General features: G+C 53.1%; 1 protein-coding gene across 3 annotated transcripts in view; it reads right to left on the reverse strand.

Annotated features, from left to right (window-relative positions):
- Positions 1-582: 582 nt before the first annotated feature.
- KLHL18 (kelch like family member 18) overlaps positions 583-20,872 on the reverse strand; it is a 54,569-nt gene continuing 34,279 nt past the window's right edge. For 2 of the 3 annotated variants that reach the window (XM_044253695.1, XM_044253697.1), the window contains 8 exons: positions 20,373-20,513; positions 15,944-16,142; positions 13,013-13,173; positions 11,693-11,829; positions 9,902-10,139; positions 6,748-6,852; positions 4,944-5,055; positions 583-3,852 (listed from right to left, as the gene is read on the reverse strand). In XM_044253695.1, the coding sequence (XP_044109630.1) occupies positions 3,466-3,852; positions 4,944-5,055; positions 6,748-6,852; positions 9,902-10,139; positions 11,693-11,829; positions 13,013-13,173; positions 15,944-16,142; positions 20,373-20,513 (1,480 nt within the window). In that variant the 3' untranslated portion in view covers positions 583-3,465. The remainder of the gene's footprint in view (positions 3,853-4,943; positions 5,056-6,747; positions 6,853-9,901; positions 10,140-11,692; positions 11,830-13,012; positions 13,174-15,943; positions 16,143-20,372; positions 20,514-20,872) is intronic. The other variant, XM_044253696.1, reaches the window with a different exon arrangement.

Genomic DNA, 20,872 nt, shown 5'->3' on the forward strand with positions numbered 1-20,872 from the left:
AAGCCTCTGCCTTTGGCTCCAGTCATGATCCCAGGGTCCTGGGTTCGAGCCCTGCATCTGGCTCTCTGCTCAGCAGGGAGCCTGCTTCCCCCCTCAACCCGCCCCCACCCCCGCCCCCGCCTGCCTCTCTGCCTGCTTGTGATCTCCATCTGTCAAATAAATAAATAAATAAAATCTTAAAAAAAAAAGCGTTTTCTAGTACCTTTTATGTGCACCAAGGTTAAGCACTTCTGGCCCAGAGTTTTAGAAAGGAGCTGGACATTTTGGTTCTAGACAGTCAATGGGGCAGCCGCATTCCATCAGGGAACTCATGTTTTACGGCTCTGAGTGAAAAAAAGGGGAAAAAGCCAAGAGGAGTGCTGATTTGGACACCAGCAAGTATGCAACATGCGTATTTTTCACCCGAACCCATTCTTATAAAATACACATGTCTCTCCACGACTGTTTTTGCTACACATCTGGCTCTTCTCTTATTTTCACAGGAATATTTTTACATTGTCCAGTGTATTTTTTCACTGAAAGGCAAAGAAAAGATGATTTACTTCTAATATTTAAAAAATAAAACAAGAAAGGACAAGAAGGTATTAGGAGTGTACTCTTTATTTCTCTTTGGTTTCTTAACACAAAAGACATGCGTTCTATAAATAAAAGGAAGTAAGATTTGCTGGGGGACAATGACTTGGTGGGGGGTGGGAGGAGCAGAATTGCTACCTACTCCCATCTCTGTGGCCGATCAAAAGGCTGGTCTTCAGCTCCCATCCTGGCTTTGATCTCAGGTGAAACCTGGAAGACAAGGCTCCGTGTGTTATCTGGGAAGGGGAAAGGCCCAAGGACAGTGAGTGCCACAATCCTGTGCTCAGAGGTGGTCCACTGAGCACAACATCTCCCCCACCCGCTGGTTACACCCTTTTCACAGTATCCTTGGGTGAGGACTCTTCACTGGGGCTCCTGGAAAGGCTCCAACACCAAAGAGCCAGCCCAGCCACTTGCAAACATCCTCCTCAGACTACGGAGCCGACTGCTGAAGAGTGTGCAAATGTTGGTGTTGGCTCATTTTTGCTCAGAGCTCACCTAGATCAAAACATGGGCCTCAGGTGCAGCAGTGTACCTTCCGCACCAGGAGATTGGGGTGGAGTTTGGGAGGTTACTACGAGAGCAGCAGATAGCGTGGGAAATGACCTATCAGCCTCAATGGCAAAATCTGGGCCACCGTCCTGAGGAGCTGGGAAGCCTGCTCGTTAGCCCACTCACTGATCCTTAACCCCTCCACGATCTGGGCTGGCCAGGACTGCTTCTAGTTCACAGAAGGGCTTATAACAAGATGGGCACGGACACACATCTCTCTAACAGGAAACACAGACCCCACTGCCTTCCGAGTCTACCTCTGTAGACAGACCGAAAGGGACTGAGAAATGCTGGGGTTCCACCACGAGCCCAGGCTCAACTATATCAGACTGCTGAGTCTTTTAAAATAAAAACATCATTTTCAAGTGCTTGTAGCAGAGGCCCAGCTCCTAAGTGGCGGGTAACAAAGGTACTTCCCTCTGGATACATGGCGATTGCACACACTCGTAAACCTTGTGGTGCTGGGGTGGGAAAGACGTCTCGGGCTCCACACTGTGCCTTTCTGAACACACTTCCAGGTCACCCCAGGCAGCCATCAAGGGACGGGAGACCAGCCAGGTGGAGGATGGGGCCCTAAGAGCCAGTCGGAGAATGGGGCCCTAAGAGCCAGTCTTGCGTGAAAGGAACTATATCCTCTTTTAGTCTGTACTGGAAGCATTTTAGAAAACCAGATTTTGGCAGCAGCAGATGAAGGACAGCCCCACTGCCCAGTGCACTGGTAACACAAGGGTCCTCCTGTTCGGGTTCCGCTGTGCGACACCGAGGTCCCGTCCAGGGAGGAGGAGGAAGGAGCATGGAGTCTCTTCAAGAGGTCATTTGCTAAGATCAGAGGAAGAAATATAAAATCTTGTTCTTTGCAGCAGCAAGAGATTCTTTCGGCCTTTAGTTCTCTGCCATAAAGTCAGCTTTGCTCGAATGTAAAGGCCCACCTTGCTGGTCGTTCTGCCGAGGGCTGGAGGGAAGCCAGGCCCCTGGAATTGGCGAGGGGATGGAAAAGCAGTGGACTGGAGGGGTAGACGAGGTTACTGGTCCAAGCTGGCCATGGCTGGTGGAAAGACCAAGTCCCTGGTTAGGTTCTAGAGGTACCAACGGTCAATGTACCCTAGAAGCATCACGATGAGGAAAACGATCCAGGAATGATAGATAGATAGGCGAGAATCCGGCCGGACCTGCTCTTTCTTTGCTGGTCAGATGAGGAATGAAAGTGGGGGTGGGGAATCTGAGTGAGTGCCATGGTGGCTGTGGGAGGTGACCACAGGGGCACCTGGAGCCTCCAGCGACCAGCTGGGAACTCCCACCTAGAAGAGTGGACGGCTGTAAAGCAGCCCACTCGCTAAGCCTACAGTTAAAAAAAGTCCTCTGATGGTGGGTGTGAATGCAAACCCCGTGAGCACCTTGCTAGAGGACCAGTGGAGAATACACTGAGCCCGGACACGCGAGGGCCCGGACACGCAAGGGCTCAGAGGCGACCCCGAGTGCTGTGCAAGGCCTCAGGACCCTGGGACCCGAACGTGGGAGTGGACGCCGCCCTTCTCGTGGTGGCGGTCTTCCACGGAGACACGTGTTCCCCTTTAGTGTCTTTCAACGTTTTCTTCTCCCAAAGAATGTTCACTTAAAAAAAAGTACTTTTCTTTCCAGTTTCTTTCAAGTGTTTCTTTGTTTCAATTTCCTTCGATTTCTTTCAAGTATCTTTTTTTTTTCTTTTTCTTCTTCTGTTGCTCTTCAGCAAGATGAAAAGACCTCACTGAAATCCCGAAGCTGGACATGGGAAGAGCTTCTGTTCTCCCTGGTTACCTAACAGTGAGGACCCTGTGCTCTGTGCCCTCGGATGGAAGAGATGCTCGTGCGCAAGCAGCCCCGGGGCTGGGGCGCCTCCGCCACAGGCAACGAGGACACCCCAAGTCCATCCTTCCTCCCCCAGCCGCAGCGCAGCTGCCAACAGGCTGGGCCACCAGAGCCACTCCTCTGCTGAGTGGCCACAGCACGGCTGGAGAGCAGCAGGTGAGAAGGAGCGTCAGACGGCAGGCCTTCTGCAAGCGGCAGGTGGGAGCTGGCCTTGGATGGAGCCCGTGTACGTGTGGACCAGCACAGCAGTCCCGTGTCGCCAGCTGCGGAACCCAGAAGGGCTCTGCCCCACGCGGTGCACCTTGGTGACCTAGGCTTGACGGTCCCCAGGGCAGCGCGGAGAGGGAGGATGTAAGCACCTGGAAAAGCCGTACCTCCAGCGAGCTCACATTCACCCCGTCTTCTGGTCTACCCCCTCTCCCAAGAGGGCCTGTCCCTGGAAGGGAGCGCCTACGTTTGTACCAGATCCCTACCCCGCCACATCCCCCCTCTGCCTTAGATAGTGAGGAGGGGGATGCAGCCCACACCCACGCCCCCCTCGTGACAGGCCATGGGGGCCATGAATGTCCAGCGGTCCGTCTCCGGGTCGTACATCTCCACCGAGCTGAGGTTTGACTGTCCGTCATAGCCCCCCACGGCATAGAGGCGCCCGCAGCTGGCCACCAGGGACACCCGGCTCCGGCGTGTGTGCATGGGCACGATCAGGCACCACTGGTCGGCCACGGAGCTGTACATCTCGGCGATGCTGAGGAAGCCGGAGCCGTCGTAGCCCCCGCAGACGAACATCTTGCTTCCCAGGGAGGCGGCCCCGTGCCGGCAGCGCTTGTTGAGCATGCCGGCGGCCGGGTGCCAGGTGGCCGTGTGCTGGTTGTAGTGCTCCACCTGCGGTGGGGAGAGAGGCCCAGGTCCGCAAGTCAGAGGCTGGGGCCTCGCGGCGCCCAGAGGCAGCCTCCAGGGAGAGGCCCGCGCACTGCCCCTGATGCCCACTTTCCGCAGCGGCACCCCTGCTCCTGGGCTGATCCACAGAGAGCACCTACTCTGACCCCTGCTGTCTTACTTCCCGGGAAACAACGGCGTTGCCCAAGGAGGCACTCCTGTGGGGTCCCGGGGGCGGGAGGAGAGCAGGGTCTCCTGAAATCTGTCCAGAGTATAGCACTGATGGACGTCATGGACCTACTACTAGATGGCAGTTGAGGGTTTTTTTTAGAGAATAAGTGCAATTTCATGGGACGCCTGAGTGGCTCAGTGGGTTAAGCATCTGCCTTCTGCTCAGGTCCTGACCCCAGGGTCCTGGGATCGAGCCCCACCATCAGGCTCCCTGCTCCACAGGGCACTTGCTTCTCCCTCTGCTTGCCTCTCTGCTCCCCCTGCTTGTGCTCTGTCTCTGTGAAAAATAAATAAAATCTTTAAAAAAAAAAAAAAAGAATAAATGTAATCTCAAATAAATTGTCCAGAATACAACTATTCGCAAATCTGCCCTGTCTATAGTTGAGCTTACTCCGGGCAGCGGTTCAGTGGAGAGCGGAGCGGGGCGAGGGGGGACGGCGCGGCTATACTCTTCCCCTCCTCTGCGTACACTGGCTCCACTCTCGGAAGAAATCTCAGAGCGCGTGGCAGACGGCCCGAAACCTCCCTAGATGACGCTCTGCCCAGTTACAGCAAGGCTGAAGTTTCTTTAAAAAAACTGCCTTTCAAAATTACACTCAAAGGTGGGGGACACTTGGGTGTCTCAGTCGGTTAAGCATCCGACTCTTGATTTTGGCACAGGTCATGATCTTTCAGGGCTGTGGGACTGAGCCTTGCGCTGGGCTCCACGCTCAGCAGGGAGTCTGCTTCTCTCCTTCTCCCTCTCCCTCCGCCCCTCACCCCACTTGAGTTTGTGATCTCTCTTCAAAATTAATCTTTAAAAACAGAATTAGTCCTTGAAGATGGGAGGAGTGAGTGCCCTTAGCCCCAGGGGAGCCCACACTCACGCTGCTGAAGATCTGCAGCCCGTCGTGGCCGCCCGACACATAGATCCTGCCCTCAAACACCGTCACCCCTGCAGCACTGCGACTTGAGCTCATCGGGGTCACCACCGTCCACCTGCAGAAAGAGCCAGACGAGGGAAGCCATGAGATGCAGTGTTGCTGTCCTCCCGGGACAGCTCGGAAGGGGCTGGGCCAACTGTACAGTGTTCCTTCTCACCCTGGACAATCTCCCCACCTCGGTAGGCAAGTCCCCTCCCTCTTACTCCTGCCCGGTCCTGGGAATGGGACCACCGGCCATCTAGCTGTCCTTCTGAGATTCCTTCTTCTCCTTTATCTTCAACATTCCTGTGGTCACCAAGTCCTTCTGGCCAGCCTTCTGGTCACTGCTTGTTCCCACCCCCATTACCGCTGGCCTAGCTTGGGCCTCCCCTCGCACAACCTGCCACAGCCTCTGTACGGGAGGCCTGGCTTTGAGAGCCCGCCCACCCCGACGCCGTGTGGCGTGCCCCTCGGGTGGCTACTCACTGTTTCCTACAGGGCAGAGTCTGAGTTCCCTGTGCAGTTCGTTTTCTTCTCAGGCCTCACCTATTTGCACTTTCCCCTCCTGCCATGTGCCACCCACGCCAGCTCCTCCATCACAACAAGCACCTTCCTTCCTCTGGGCCTCCCCTCGTGCTGTCTCCCTGCCTGCAATGCGCATCTCCCACTGTCCGTGAGGGGCCTCCTCTCAGAGGTCATCCCTGCGCCCTGCCGCTCCCTGCCAGCTGTGGTAGAGATGAAGGTGCTCCCTGCCCTGCACCCAAGAGGTCCAGGCAGGCCCCACAGGGTAGGCTAATCACGATGTACCCGGGACCCCAGCAGACCAGCTGCTACTTTTAAGGATCTCAGACACCCCGCCTGACCCACAGTAAGTTGGTTAAGTGAATGGGATGTTGGCTGAAAAGCATTCGGATGAAGCCATTTAACGAACTGGCTTATGAGAAGATTCAAATACTGAAATGAAAAATTCGGGCTAACCTTGCCAGCTGTTTTCCAAAGAGTAGTCCACAAAGTAAGATGGTGACAGGCATTACAGAAGATGAGATTAAACAGAATTCTTTACTGCGGAATTTTTCAGTCTTTAAATTGTTACTATGTTTGATGGAAATTAAGAACTCTGGTGGCACAGACATCATTGCCTTCCAAGCTTATCCGACGACGTAATATTTCTTTCTTTCTTTTTTTTTTTTTTAAAGATTTTATTTATTTATTTGTTAGAGAGAGAGAGCGAGCACAGGCAGACAGAGCGGCAGGCAGAGGCAGAGGGAGAAGCAGGCTCCCTGCCGAGCAAGGAGCCCAATGTGGGACTCGATCCCAGGATGCTGGGATCATGACCTGAGCCAAAGGCAGCCACTTAAAACTGAGCCATCCAGGCATCCCCAATGTAACATTTCTTGCCCCCCTAAATCACATCCAACCCAAATCATACCTCTCCTACTTGGAAAAGTGATGTTCATTTATTCCTCATTTCCTTCCACTTGCATTTCCATTAAAATGGGCGATTTAACAAAGGAGTACACACTGTTAAGTAAACATCTTCAACCACCTAGGTAGACTACTGTTTGTTTTTAAAATTTAGTCAATCCTGCATTCAGGAACTAGAAGTTATTAAATACCGATTATATGCAAAGTACTATAGGGACTGAAATGGTAAGATACTCTGTATCCTTCAGAAGTTTAAATTAAGACCCTGCAGTTCTAATTCTCATACTGTCTGTTTAACCAGTTCGTTTTCCCAGGGGAGCTGCAGGCGAGTAGGTCTCCTTACTTGTCTGTCTCAGGCGAGTAGGTCTCCACAGAGCTGAGAGAAGAGTTGCCATCATAGCCCCCACAGACGTAGATCTGTCCATCCAGCACGACCGTCCCCATGGCACTGAAAAAGACAGAGCTGTCATGTAGACGGGCCTCAGACCTCCTGGGCCAGCCTTGCATGCTGCCTGGAGGTCCAGCTGCCCACCACAGCCTCTTTCTAGAGCAGACCCAAATCCCACGTGAGAGACTAAGTGTAGAACAGAGGGGAATGCAGCTGCTCTGCAGTGCCACCTGTTGGGGTTCCCTCGGGGGCCCTCTCCACCCTGGATGTATCTGAAACGTTCATCTTCTACTTCGCTGTGCTCAAGGTCTCATTACATCAAGGTCCTCTCCCTCCTGCTCAAAAAGCCATCCTTGCCTCAACAACGATCAGTCAGTCCCTCCTGACCCCAGGCTGCCAGAGCAGCTTCTTTATCTCAGGCCTTGTCATCGTCGTGGTCACTCATTCACCCCTGGCGTCCCATGAGGCACTCAGGGGGCGTGCTGTCCTGGGCCCTCGAGTCACAGTGCCGAGCGAGCCAAAGCTCCTGTCCGCAGGGGCTCATTCTGGCACCTGGAGGTGATGGGAAGTCACCTGTCGCCTCTTTAACAAGTGGGGACCTCCTGGAAGACAGGGTCTCCCTCTGTGTGACTCTGACCATGCTTCGTGTACTGCTTTGTACGGGACAGGCCTTCAATATGGGTTTGCTGTATTAGCCTGATTTTCTTATTTAATTTACTGCCACGTTTGACAGATGTCTTTTCATGACAGATGTGGCACTGACCGCCACTACTTTGTCCCTGTGGGTGACGCTATGCTCCCCTTGTGCACTGATGGAGGTCCTCTACATTCGCCATTCCCACCCCCCCAACCACACCTGCCAAGGAAGTGGCACCACCTTCATGGTACAGATGAGCAGCCATGGCTGGGGAGGCTGGCTCCTTCTCTGGGCTGCCCAGTGACAGGCATGCCTCGGATTTAAATGAGCTCACTCCCACGCTGCCCACCGTGCCCCCCTCTTCCCAGATCAAAGACCCAGCAGTCTGGCATAATCAGAAAATCTGTTCTACACAATGCCTCAAGAGAAATTAGACATGTGCGCCACGCTGCCCGATTCACTGTTTTCAAATCTGATGCTGGATTAGATTCAAAATGAATCTGGGTGGCTGACAAACAGGAAAATAAAATATGCCAGGTTTAACTGCCACCTTTCAAACGTACACAGGAAACCAAGCTGATCCCCGTAATGTCCCTTTGAGTGACACCGTAAGAGACCCCCTCAACTGGCCCGGAAGAGGAAAAGGACTTTTGCTTCAGGCAAGGATGGTGGGAAGACCACAAATTCACTAGACACTGTCATATGCTTCCAGAAGTGGACAGAAGTAACAACACAGTAGTTCAACAACCATATGAGGGAGAAGAGCCACAGAACTGAGTGAGGTTAACTATCAGCCGGGTGATAAAGCCAGTGTGAAGACGGAGGAGGCCTGCTTGGTCCCCCAGAGGAAGCATGGTCTGGAACACTGCAGGCGAGGGGAAGGATGATGGCAGGAAGGAGCTTGTCACCACTAGCAGGACAGAGAGCCGTGTGGGACGGTAGGAAAGAAGTGACTCAGAACAGTTTTTGGCAGCCTGTAATTTCAAAGGGATGAGACGGAGCCGGGTCTTTGCTAATAAGAGGACATTAACCACAGCGAGGGAAGGGGATGCCCGGAGGACTCTTCTCCCAGACAACACTCCAAACTCTGTGACATCAAAGCAAGGAAGTTGCCCAGAGCAGACACCCAGAGAAGAACGGGCTGCAGTAAAAGCAAAAAAGGCACTCATGGCTGGGGAAATGGAGCAATGAGTCATCCGAGGCCACAGAAGGCTGTGAGACGCCCAAGGACAGAAAAGGGAAGCACTGAGGTATGGGGAGGAAGGAACCGGGAGAGTGTTAGCTCAGGGAGGAGCCGATCATGTATACAAATTTTTCTTCCCACACAAACCTACTGTGACCCTTTGTGAATCTGGTCTTACTGGTACAAAGGCAGACTCCTCCCTGCTCAAGGCCACACACTAACATTGCAAAACATGGTATGTGCGCCTCCTGGCCTGACACTTCTTCCTCACCACACAGGCAGTCGCTTGATCTTACACTCACAACAACCAGAGCAGGGTCAGACAAAGGGGCCTATCAGGCAAATGCTTAGGCCACAGAATTTACAAAGCAAGAAACGCCCTCAAAGAGCATCTGCCCCAGTCATTTTCAAACTGCCCCTTTCAAAAACAACTCCTGTAACTTTCCCCCTAAAGTTGGGCATCTGTCACGGAAGCTCGACTCATGAAAGAGATGCCGAACTGTTCTGGTTACTGGGGTACGGACTGCCTCCTCTCCTCCGTCAGCCCCGGAAGAGAGAGCTGAGCGCCGCTTGAAGCCGCTGACCCGGGGTGGCCCCACGGAGGGCAGAAGAACAGAAGACCCTGTCCAGTGATCCCTCCTACTCCAGAGCCCAGCTGTGCACATGCTCCCCACATGCCTGACGGAAGGGAAGAGGCCGCCTGCCCCTTCAGCACTCAGAAGGCTGAATGGAGGTGCCATTCAGATGCCCTCCAACTCCTCTTCAGGAAATCTAGCAGGCAAGTGACAGAGGAGACAAATATCTGGAGTGTGTTAAGAGACATCAACCCGGTCCACCTCTGTGCTCACACCTGGCGGGGCGAGAGTATGAAGGACAATACCGCTCATGTCTTTTCATCACTAATAAAGTTAAACCCTCCTTACTCTTCAAGTTTCACCTGTAATCCCGCCTTTTACCTGAAATCTTCCGGATGTTTCCATCCAGTTTCTTTCCCTTTTGGAAATCTACCATAACATATGTTTCAGTCCTTATCTGACACTTAAATAACAATACAACTTCTACAGGTCCGTGTCTCGTCTCTCCAAGCTCCTCAACGAACAAGGCAAGGATTTTACTTTGGAGCAGATGGGGGCGAGCTGCGGGGAGGTGCTGGCAGTGGCTGGCCTGGCCAGAGGAAACCGCCAGGCCAGCTTGTGTTTTGTATTACTCTGTGCCCCTGCCCGTCTAGCATGGCGCTCCCCAGATGCTCAGTGTGTGCACTCAGGCTGCCCAAGTGGCTTCTGGAATACCTCCTCTTGCTATTCATGCTCCGCACTCTGGTCCACGTGTCCGTCTCTGGGTTGTAGACCTCCACGGTGCTCAGCCGCAGCTGGCCGTCATACCCCCCGATGGCATAGAGAAGCCCATTCACCACAGCCACACCGACGCGGCTGCGGGCTGTCGTCATGGGATGGCACTTCTCCCAGCGATTGGCAATGGGGTCGAACACTTCTACCACATTCAGGGAATCACCTGCATAAAAATTTGCTACTCAAATTAAAACAAATGAGACCACGTGTTTAGATCACAGCTGCTGGGCATTGATTACATGGAACGTTTGACTTGGCTCTATCGGCTCTCCCCACAGAAATGCTCAAGCCACATGGGCCCACTAAGACGCTTCAGCCGTGCTAACCTCATACCGAATTCTTTAAGGAAAATCAGAATCAGATAAGAGGCATTTAGTTTTAAGCTACAATGAAGTATTCCACCCGCTTAAGGCCAAAGCGGAAGGGAAATGGACACACTCTCCCCACAGTGCAGGGGGCATGCCCAGAGGGAAGAACCTGGGTTCCCCTGCTGCTTTCACTTATTAGCATGTGACCCTGGGCAAGTTGCTTTGTATACCCATCTTCTACTCTCACATGCGACACGGAGATAATCTCTATGGCAGAGCTGTCGTCAGGATTAAATGGCAGAAAAGCACCTAACGTAGTTATAGAACACATTACGTGCTCAACAAATGGTAGTTACAGTCAGCAGGAATGAGGAGTCCAACCCTGACATTTACAACAGGGTGTTTTTTGGATCAAATAAAATCATCTCCTCCCTGTTCTATCCCACCGTGGGGCACTTCACACCTACCACACCCCAGCGTCTACCAGCTGAGGTTGTCCCTTTTCCAGGACACATGGTCAACAAGCACAGGGTAAGCAGACTAGCATCCACCTCTCATTAACCTTCAATTAAAAACAGAACTGCCCAGGACTGCCCACCACCTGCCCCCCTCCATGAGCCTGGACTGACCCTGAGGAAAGGCCCGGCCTTCACATGGGAAGTGACACCGCCCTTTGCCACCAACTGTGCCACCAAGATCCAGGAGTCCACACTGCCCCTCCTTGTGCCTGGTGTGCAGGAGGGCAAGGGGCCTCACGGGCTTGCCTGAGAACTTGGCGGGGTGAGCGGTCAAGAACATGCCGACTCTAGGGCGCCTGGGTGGCTCAGTGGGTTGGGCCTCTGCCTTCGGCTCAGGTCATGATCTCAGGGTCCTGGGATCGAGGCCCGCATCGGGCTCTCTGCTCAGCAGGGAGCCTGCTTCTCTCTCTCTCTCTGCCTGCCTCTCTGCCTGCTTGTGATCTCGCTCTGTCAAATAAATAAGTAAAATCTTAAAAAAAAAAAAAAAAAGAACATGCCGACTCTAAAGCCTGTGTGCACTGCACGGGAGGCAGCAGGTGGCGAGAAAGTGGGATTATGGGTAGGGGCAACCCTGTGTATTTGGAGAATTTCCCTTCTCATGGTGACAGACTCAGTCTAACCCCAGATATCCATAGGCCCAAATGTAACTCTCATCACAGGCAGCGGGTAGCAGAGTTGGGTCTCGGACTACACGCTCTCCAAGGCTGGTACTTGGCTCTGATACTCTGATTCAATGGTATTCACACCTGACACCCTTTCACTGCACAGCATAGCAGCTGCGTCAATCAGGAGAGACCAGGGTGGCGACACATGGAGGAAGGGAGCCAGAGGACCAGGCTAGGTTGTTTGGTGCTTTTTCATCCAAAGTCCAAGACAGGGCCCTGCAAAGGGGAGCTGCAAGATACCTGCTGAGTTGAGGCCCCCCACGGCATAGATAAGGCCCGTGATGGACGTGCAGCAGCGAGGCCGAGTTCTGAAAGCCGGCAGGTGGGGCCGGCGCTCCGGCATGAGGTGATAGTCCTTGGCTTCGTCTACCAGGTCCCTGGAAAAAGGTGCAGGATGTCACAAAGCCAGGTATCCTCCCCACATGGTCTACATTTGTATTTCTGAGTCTGGTCGCCCCACCCCCAACTGGAGGGGAAACATGCGAGGAGAAGCATTCTGGAAGGTTTGGTCTTGAACCCAGGTGAGTCCAGGCGGAAGCACAGCTCCTGAAACATCCTCAGAATCGGAGGGGCGAGATGAGCAGAGTAACCAGAGCGACTATCTTCTAATAGGCACACACTGGCAGGAGAACAGGGTAGTGGCTACGACAGCTGGCGCTGGGGAGTTCGAGAAGCAGCCTGCATTCTGTCTGCCAAGACCCAGCTCTTCTTCCTATCCCTCTAGCTCGCACCCCGCAAAGTGCCATTTCTCACCTAGACTGTGGCAGAAGCCGACTGCTGCTGACCAACTGCCCTGCCTCCAGCCCTGCCTCTCCATCCCACCCCCCACACTATCGCCCAAGCCGTCGAAGAACCTTCAATAGCTACCTGCTGCCTTCAGAGCGAAGTTCAAACTGAACAGCCCTCTTGGACTGCTTATCACGGGGTCCCCCCACCTGCAGCCACACCTCCACCCCCTCCTGCCATACGCCTTCACGTGGTTCGCACACAGACACTGACTTCTCTGAACTCTCTGTGAATATGACAGGCTGTTTGGAGGAAGGTGAACATTTTCCTTTGCTGTTCTACTTTTATAATGACCCTCCCATATGGCTACTGCCTTCCTGGCTGTTTCGGGAGCTCTGCTATGCCACGTTGTCACTGATTTACCTTGGATAAGTTTCCCCTGCTGGTAAACACCACCTCCCCCCTTGCCTATCACTAGAGACAGGCCCAAACCCACCTGAGGCCAGTGCACTAATGTTTATGGAGACAACGAGGAGCCCCAGGGAGTCACCACTAAGTCAGCTCCTGGAGATGCCAGAAGATCCTCGGGGAGCGCAGGGGAGGAGGCCCCTTCTGCCTCCATGCCCCCTCACGGCACATTTACTTGCCCAAGGGATCGACTTGGGCTCTTCCATGGTCTAGACCCAAGGCAGGTCAATCTGCGTGCCGTGAATTAGGACTGACCGTGTCAAATTCTTCCGCCCCTGAGCTGGGACACACACAGCCTAGGTGCCCAAGCCCCTCCTCCGCCTGGCCCCTTGCCCCCGGCAGCGTCCTGGGCCGGCCCTCGCTCACCTGCACTTGTGGCAGCAACGCACCAGGTCATCCTGCTGCACGCGGTCGGACAGGAACTGGGGCCGGCAGAGGGGCAGGCGGATATTGGACAGCAGCTCAGGGAGACACGGTCCCCTCTGCTCCCGGTCATATCTGACCCAGGCCAACGCAGCTTCAAAGACCTGCCGTGGCGGAGAGTGCAAGCCGTTTGGTAACCCCTCGCTCCTGGGGGCACGTCCCCGGGCCCCCAGTCTCAACCCCTGCACTCCTATACGGAGGCAGTCCCTCGGGCCCCTCCATCTTTTTTTTTTTTTTAAAGATTTTATGTATTTATTTGACAGAGAGAAATCACAAGTAGATGGAGAGGCAGGCAGAGAGAGAGAGAAGAGAGAAGCAGGCTCCCCACTGAGCAGAGAGCCCGATGCAGGGCTTGATCCCAGGACCCTGAGATCATGACCTGAGCCAAAGGCAGCGGCTTAATCCACTGAGCCACCCAGGCGCCCCAGGCCCCTCCATCTTTCCTCCCACTTGTCTCCTGAAGTCACTGCTTTCTGCTTCCCCAATCTTCCCGTTTGGCCCAGCCTTTTGAAAGGCAAGCCTCAGTGGCTGTAACAGCCTCCCGGCGTTCATTACGTCTTCCTAATGAAAAGCTGCCAGGGGTTCCTTCCTCCTTTGTGCATGTCACCACACTGGCCGCTTGTCTTCCCCTTTGGCCCCCTCTACCCTCTGCTCTCCCAGGCTGGCTACCTCTCTGTCCACACATACCCCTGCATCGTGAAGGCCCCTCATATCCTCCTCTTCATCTAAGCCCGCCCCCCTTTCCTTAAGGCCTGGTTCCAGATCGACACTCTCTGGAGCTTTCCCTCAGGGCTCCAGCCACAAGGGTACATCCCTCTAGGACCCTGGATCCAACGTATCACCGATAAGCGAGCTGCCCTGGGTCATGTTCATCAGTGGAAGAGCTCGGGACAGGGCTCGCTCTTGGGACAGGCTCTTCCCTGAACCTTATAGCGTCCACACGGCCACACTCAGGACACCCTTTTCTACTGTTCTTCAGATATTAGGGGAATGAGCTGACTAACCTCCCAACAGCTTGCCTCCTGGAACCTGGGGCTCCTCCCGCTGAAGCAGAGCTTCCCAGCAGGCCAGGACTCCCCACAGCAAGCATCCCGAGCTGCTCTGCCCGGGGCCTGGGTTAGGTTTTCCAGTGACCAGAGCAGCAGATGCCTTGCCGCAGACGAGCTCCCGGCGCCTGCAGGGGCAGTTCCGAGCATCTCACCCCCGCACCAGAGCCCTTCACCGTCCAGTCCTGGCCACCCTCTGCTCCAAGTAACATCTACTCTGTCCTCTTCTGGTGCCTGTACCACCCCTCTGCTGACCAAAGGGATTGCCCTTTGCTCCTCTCTGACTGCTAATACCCTGTGCTCTCCTTTATTCACTCTTCTTGAGAACCCCACAAGAGGTCCCCTTTGTCCTTCGAGGACCCTAGCCATTCAAACGCTTTGCCCCTTCCTTCGGTTTCATTCTGCCGTGCTCACCACTGCCTCCAATCCTTTCCCCTCCGTAACTGATGTCAGTGGGCCTCTGACGCTGCTCTGTCTCCCCAACCTCGTGCTCAGGCCCCCCTGGCCTGCTTCCTCCGCGCCGTCTCACCCAGCATGGGCTCTGCGGGTTCTGAGGTGGGTGCCCTCAGCACTCATGCTGTGCACCTTCCTCCCTTAATCACACCCATCTGGAAAAAGTCTCTTCCCTGGTGAGGTCCAGCTCCATAAGTGGACCCCACAGCAGCATATGCCGCTGCAGGAGCTGGCTAGTCCTTTCCTTTCCTTTTTATTTATTTATTTTTTAAAGTTTATCTATTCTTTTTAGTAATCTCTATGCCCAACATCGAGCTCAGACTCACAACCCCAGATCAGGAGCCAGCCAGGCAGCCCCTGGTGGGTCCATTCTAACTTTGTGGCTGCTAATCTCTTCAGGCCCTACTTCCCACCAAGCCCCTCTTCCTTTCCCTGGTGTCATCTATTTCCTCTCCTGCTCCCAGAGGGCTGGCTCATGCCTTTTCATCTCCCCTCACATTTCTCACCCTCCTCCCGATCCTTATTCCCAGCTAAGAAAATAGACACGCAGCAGAAGAGAATGTCAGCAGACTTTGCCAGCTTCTCCTGTGCCCCGGCTGTGGAGGTTCTCCCTTCCGCGGGGGTGGACGGGAGTGGCTGGTGCTTCCAGCAGGGACACCCCTTAAGCCCTCGACTCAGCCTCCTCTTGCTTCCTCCAGGACGTCACGCCAGCAGCCATTCTCCCTTTCCTCCTGCATCACCGACTCTTCCCTCTCTTCTGGAAAATTCCCACCAGTAGTCAAACACACTGCCATTTCTCTCACCTTAAAAAACAAACCAATCCCTTCCAACTTCATATTCCTCCCCGGTAATTGCCCCAGTGCTCTGCTCCCCTTTAGAGGAAGACTTTTAAAGAGTTATCTATGCAATATCCAGTGGCAGCATGATTTCTAATAGTAAATATGGGAAATCACTGGAACTTCTAAGAATAAGGGGTGTGATGTTGATAAAATCCACTGAGGGGCGCCTGGGTGGCTCAATCAGTTAGGCATCTGCTTTTAGCTCAGGTCATGATCCCAGAGTCCCGGGACTGAGCCCCACATCGGGCTCCCTGCTCAGCACGGAGTCTGCTTCTCCTTCTCCCACTCCCCCTGCTCATCCTCTCCCTCTCTCTCTCTCTCTCACTCAAATAAATAAATAAGATCTTTTAAAAAAAAATCCACTGAATGTTAGACACTGAAATGGATATAAAGTTCTCATGAACCACGAACACAGTGTAATGAAACAAACCCATAATAAACAAGCCGCACATGCATTACGGTCTTCATGAAAAACCAGAGAAGATTAGAGCAGCAGCCCCCACGTGCCCTGCACACGGCTACCGCGCTCTACACACCTGCTCCTCTGACGTCACGTTCAGCTCGTCCCGAGACACCAGCTCGAGCACGTCTTCCAAGGGCAGGGCCAGGAATTCTTCCGACATGGACACCTCCACGAAGTGCTGGTGGATGAAGCTGTTGGCCGCGTCATACAGCACGGCGCACATCATGGTCTCGGCAAACTGGCGGACGCCCAGGCAATTTTTGGGGTGAAGACTTTTGCCATTAGAAAAGAGGGGAAAAAAAAAAAGTTAGAGGAAGAATGGTATCTTCGATCATTCTCAGGTTGGTTTGGGGAGAGCTACAGAATGCAGAAAACCCAGCTTTGCTGTCTGGTTGGCCGCAAACTCCCTACATGATCCCAGGTACACTGCTCAGGGACTCAGTTGTGAAGGTTTACAATGAAGACAGTTTTATCCTCACAGTCCCTGCCTCTTGGACCTCGTGCTCAGTGCATCTAGGGGGGATGAGCTCTCTGGGAAGTCCTGGGAAGCAGCTATGAAGACAGTAGAAGAACATGCACTGGAAAACCTGTTTGCTTTCCCTTAGGTCATTGACATTCTTCTTCTTCTCTTTTAAGATCTTATTTATTTATTTGAAAGAGAGAGACAGACAGAGATGGTGAGAAAGAGCATGAGTGGGGAGGAGAGGGAGAAGCAGACTCCCGCCAAGCAGGGAGCCTGACACGGTGCTCGATCCCAGGATCCCGAGATCATGACCTGAGTGGAAGGCAGACGCTTAACCAACTTAACCCACATACCCCTAGAATAAGAGATTAAACCATGCAGAGAGAGGACTTCTCTATCAGGATCCTTACATTTCATCTTCTGTCAATGGCAAGAAACTCTATGGGTCTAACAGGACACCCAGGAATGACAGCAGCAGCTACCGCTTGCTCAGCACCATCAGGGCACCCAGTACTTCTCCAGCCAGAATCTTTTCAACCGCGCTACAGAGCAATCATTATTTCCATTTTTAGATGGAAAACTGAGGCTCAGAGAAACTAAGAATGTGCTCCCAGTCCTCTCCAAGCAAGCGGTGGTGCGGAATGAACCCCGCATCTGTTCCCACGACTTGGAGACAGACCTGCCCTCACTGGGGCCATCTGGGTCCATTCAGGCCCTGCGTCCCACCAGGTGACACGGAGGGCTCCTCAAGTGTCCATAACAGCCTCACCTGGAAAAAGGTAAGGACAACAGCTCCCACACCTGTGGCCACGCTTAAGCAAGAATGTGGCAAAAGCACTCAGCATGATGCCTGGCGTAAAGTCAGCCACTGTCTTAATTTTTTATCGTGGTTGTTGTTCTTACTAGGATTGCATCTGACAAAATTTCAAATGCACCCAAATTGGTTCTGAAATCTTGGTGATAGCGGGAGACCCTGAGGAGGGGGTTTTCTTGTTTTGACTTTGTGACTGATAATCTGTGGAGGGAGAGGGTGTTTATCGGATGGAAGGTGCCCAGGTTTTCTTTATTAGACTGACTGCTTTCCTTCCCTGCCATGTTGTTTGTTTGTTTATTTTTAAAGATTGTATTTATTTGACACAGAGAGAGAGAGCGCATGCTAGGACAAGCAGGGGGAGTGGCAGGGAGAGGGAGAAGCAGACTTCCCACCCAGCAGAGAGCCTGATGTGGGACTTGATCCTAGGACGTCAAGATCATGACCCGAGCCTGAAGGCAGTCACTTAACCGACTGAGCCACCCAGGTGCCTCACTGCTTAAAGTAACAGGCAGAGTTATATTCGCTAGTCAACAGTCACCACTGTCCCCCAGCTGCAGAGTCTCTGAAGGGCAGAGTCCCTCAGGAGCCTGCCTTTGGGATCATCTAAATTCCACAAGCTGTTGCTTCCCTTCCAGCCTGAACTGGTTTGGTCCAATGCTTTGGAAATCTATGTGCATTTCCACAAAGGCCAGGAAGCGTGAGCACTGACTAACACCTAGGCAAGGCCGCAGAGCCAGTGAGAAACACAGGGCTCAAGGAGACTTGTTTAAAGGCCTTTACACACATATGGCCGATGTGAGTCTCCACCTTCCCTGGGCCTCTACACCTCGTGCTTCACTGACCCCAGCCACAGTAACATCAGCTCAAGAGGAGGCTTCAGTGCTATGGACTGGGAACTGGATAGAGTCCAGAGCCGTGGGGAAAGATGGCCAAGTAGCTGCCTGGTGCACATTTCCACCTGCTCCCTCTCCTGTACCTCGCCTTTGGCTCTCTAATAAGGAGAGCAAAACACACCTTCAACTGAACTGGGCTTTCATGTCGATGAGATGTGAGAAGCTGCATGTGAGGTAGCTGGTGGGGAAGGACAGGGCCCCATTCAGGAGCAGGAGGAAGAGAAGAGGGAAAATGAACCCCAAGGGCGGAGACAGACCCACATCTTTCATTAGCCACCAGCAACCACCTTCCCTGCAGCACAGCTTGACTCTGTCAGCAGTAAGAGGTAATGCTTTATCAGAGGCAGGAAGCAGTGACCTGAATTAAGTTAAGTTACTGGCTTGGCTCACTGGTGCATCCGAGGTTCTGATTCAATTCTGAGAGAAGAGTTTTGGAGAATACACAGCTCCAGTGCTCACCTAAAAACAAGGAGGCCCATACATTTGAACACTTGGAAGGGGGCCATAAGAAAAAAAAAAATTCAACTCCAACCTCATGGAAAACTCTGAGAGCTTTACAGCTTCTCTGTGCTCTGGGAAATCCTATCTTTCCCACTAATGCTCAGAACGGTTTCTCTCAAGTTGTTAGTAATCACAGCTTGACGATGAAGGGCCCATATGCTTATCTTTGAATATGGGCACATGGGATGGGGACAGGTGGGGGGGCCCCTAACATACTCTGCAGCCGGGCTCAGGGAGAACCACCCCAAGGAACAGAGGCAGTGATGGTAACTACTGGAAGGAAAACAGAAAGCAGGTCAAGTCTCTGGGGCCTGTGGGAAGGAATGAAGACAGGAATAAGGTGTGAAGTGAGGCTTCAGAAGGGATCTTACAGGGCTGAATGGGAAAATGTCAAGGACAGACTCATAATGTCAGGCTTTGTGCTTAAGTGCGTCTTCCTAAAATGTCACTGATGCATGTAAAAACTCCACTGGTCTAAAAATCACTTTTCTAAGCACGTTTTGGTTGACACTGCTTTGTAACAAAAGCTGGGTCCAGTGTTGAGTGATGACCTCGAAAGCCCCTAGGTGGAGCTGTTGTCCCCTTGTAAGAGTGGCCAACTGCATCCTTTCCAGAATGCCGACTTAATCATTCTGAGCTCTGTGGGACAGAGAGATAAACCAAGACTGGTCTACATCCTTAAGCAGCTCACGAGTGAGTAGGAGAGCCAGGGTGCCTCATATCCCCACATGCATCGTCCAGCCTGACCCAGAAGCCATTCCAGCACAGGGTCAAGCCAGGCTCTGGGGCCATGCTGTCTTTATGTGGTCTCATCTGTAAAACCTGAAACAGGACTACCTATCTCACGATGAAACCACTCACCCTGCACCCAGCAGACACTGCCCTGTGTGCTAAGCATCATACCCACGGTTATTAAGACTAGCTGCACACACAGCAGTGCTCGGTGATGTCCATGAGCACCATGGGAGCAGGATAGGGACAGCAGGTGGGGTCCACAGAGCTGATAAGGGAGCTGGACTGATGGAGCTGGACCGGGACAGGGAAACATCAGCTCTAAGAGGAAATGAGGTTCAGGAGGGCAGATCTGAGACAAGAAAAATGCTGGTCTTCAGGCCAGGGACCCTGTGATCACAGTAGCTCACGTGGAGGCCGGGCCTCAGAGAGCACCACAGACAGAGACTGTGTGAAGTCCAGCATTACCCAGCACCGCCAAGTCTCTAGTGGTTAAGGGGCAGCTTTGACCTTAAAGAGCTCCCCCTCTTCAGGGGGAAAAAGAGCTTTCTTATCAGCTCAGTCATCAAAGGGGCATTGCTGAATGCTGGACCTAGGTAGGGATATACTCCATGGTCCTTACCCTAAAAGAGCACACAGTGACTGCTTCCAGAAGACTTAGGGGGACAAAGAGTTCCAGAAGGTGAAATTTGGGTGGCCCCCGAAAGAGCTGAAGGAAAAAGAAGTCAAGATATTCAAGGAGGGGAAAGGATCCACACAAAGAAGGAGATGGGCTATGGAAGAGTGAGCCGCATGGAATCCGTCGGTTTGGTGAGAACAGCCAGCTAAACGCGGAATCCGTCGGTTTGGTGAGAACAGCCAGCTAAGTCCGCAGCTGGTCAGACTGGAGGACCAGAAGAGGTACATGTCAGGCCAGGAGAGGGCAGAGGCAGGGGTCCATAAATATGTTCCTCAAAGGTTCACCCCGAAGAACGGGGCACTGCTCGGCTGCGATCTGAAGAGTCAGTTCGCAGGCTCACTCCCTCACGGAGCGAGTTGGCAGGGGCTTCCAGACTGACCCGGGTGCGCTCCCCGCCACGGGCCGGGGCCGGGGCCTCACCGTTCTCGGAGGAATGTGCAGCAGGCGTCCTTGATGCTCTGCAGCTGCAGGAAGCTCGCGCCCATCAGCAAAGACTGCACGTTCTGCTGGTCAATGGCAAGGTGGCCGTTGTAGGCGAAGTTGATCAGAGCCTCCAGGGCGCTACAGAAAGGAGGAAAGAGCCGCTTCAGAGACTCTGGCCCTCGCTGAGCTGACATGCCTACCTGGGGAATGTGTGGGCCCCGCTCTAACATCCATTGAGTGCCCAGGCCCTTCGAGAATCTGACAGGAATAATGATTTCCCCAGAGCCGAAGACTCATTCTACTTCTTAAGCCGTCTTCATTGCCCAAATAATCTTATTACAGAAAATTCTAAAATGAGAAAGCAAGTACCCACAATCTCACTACTGAATGAGTCAACAGTGGTTACTTTCTTGGGTTCATTTTCAGTGCCTATTTGCCTGCATGCACAAATGGTACGCATATAATCACACAATACTTATTGAGTCCTTTCCCATGCT

This window comes from Neovison vison, chromosome 6, assembly GCF_020171115.1.
Source record: "Neovison vison isolate M4711 chromosome 6, ASM_NN_V1, whole genome shotgun sequence".
In the NCBI taxonomy this organism is placed as follows: domain Eukaryota; kingdom Metazoa; phylum Chordata; class Mammalia; order Carnivora; family Mustelidae; genus Neogale; species Neogale vison.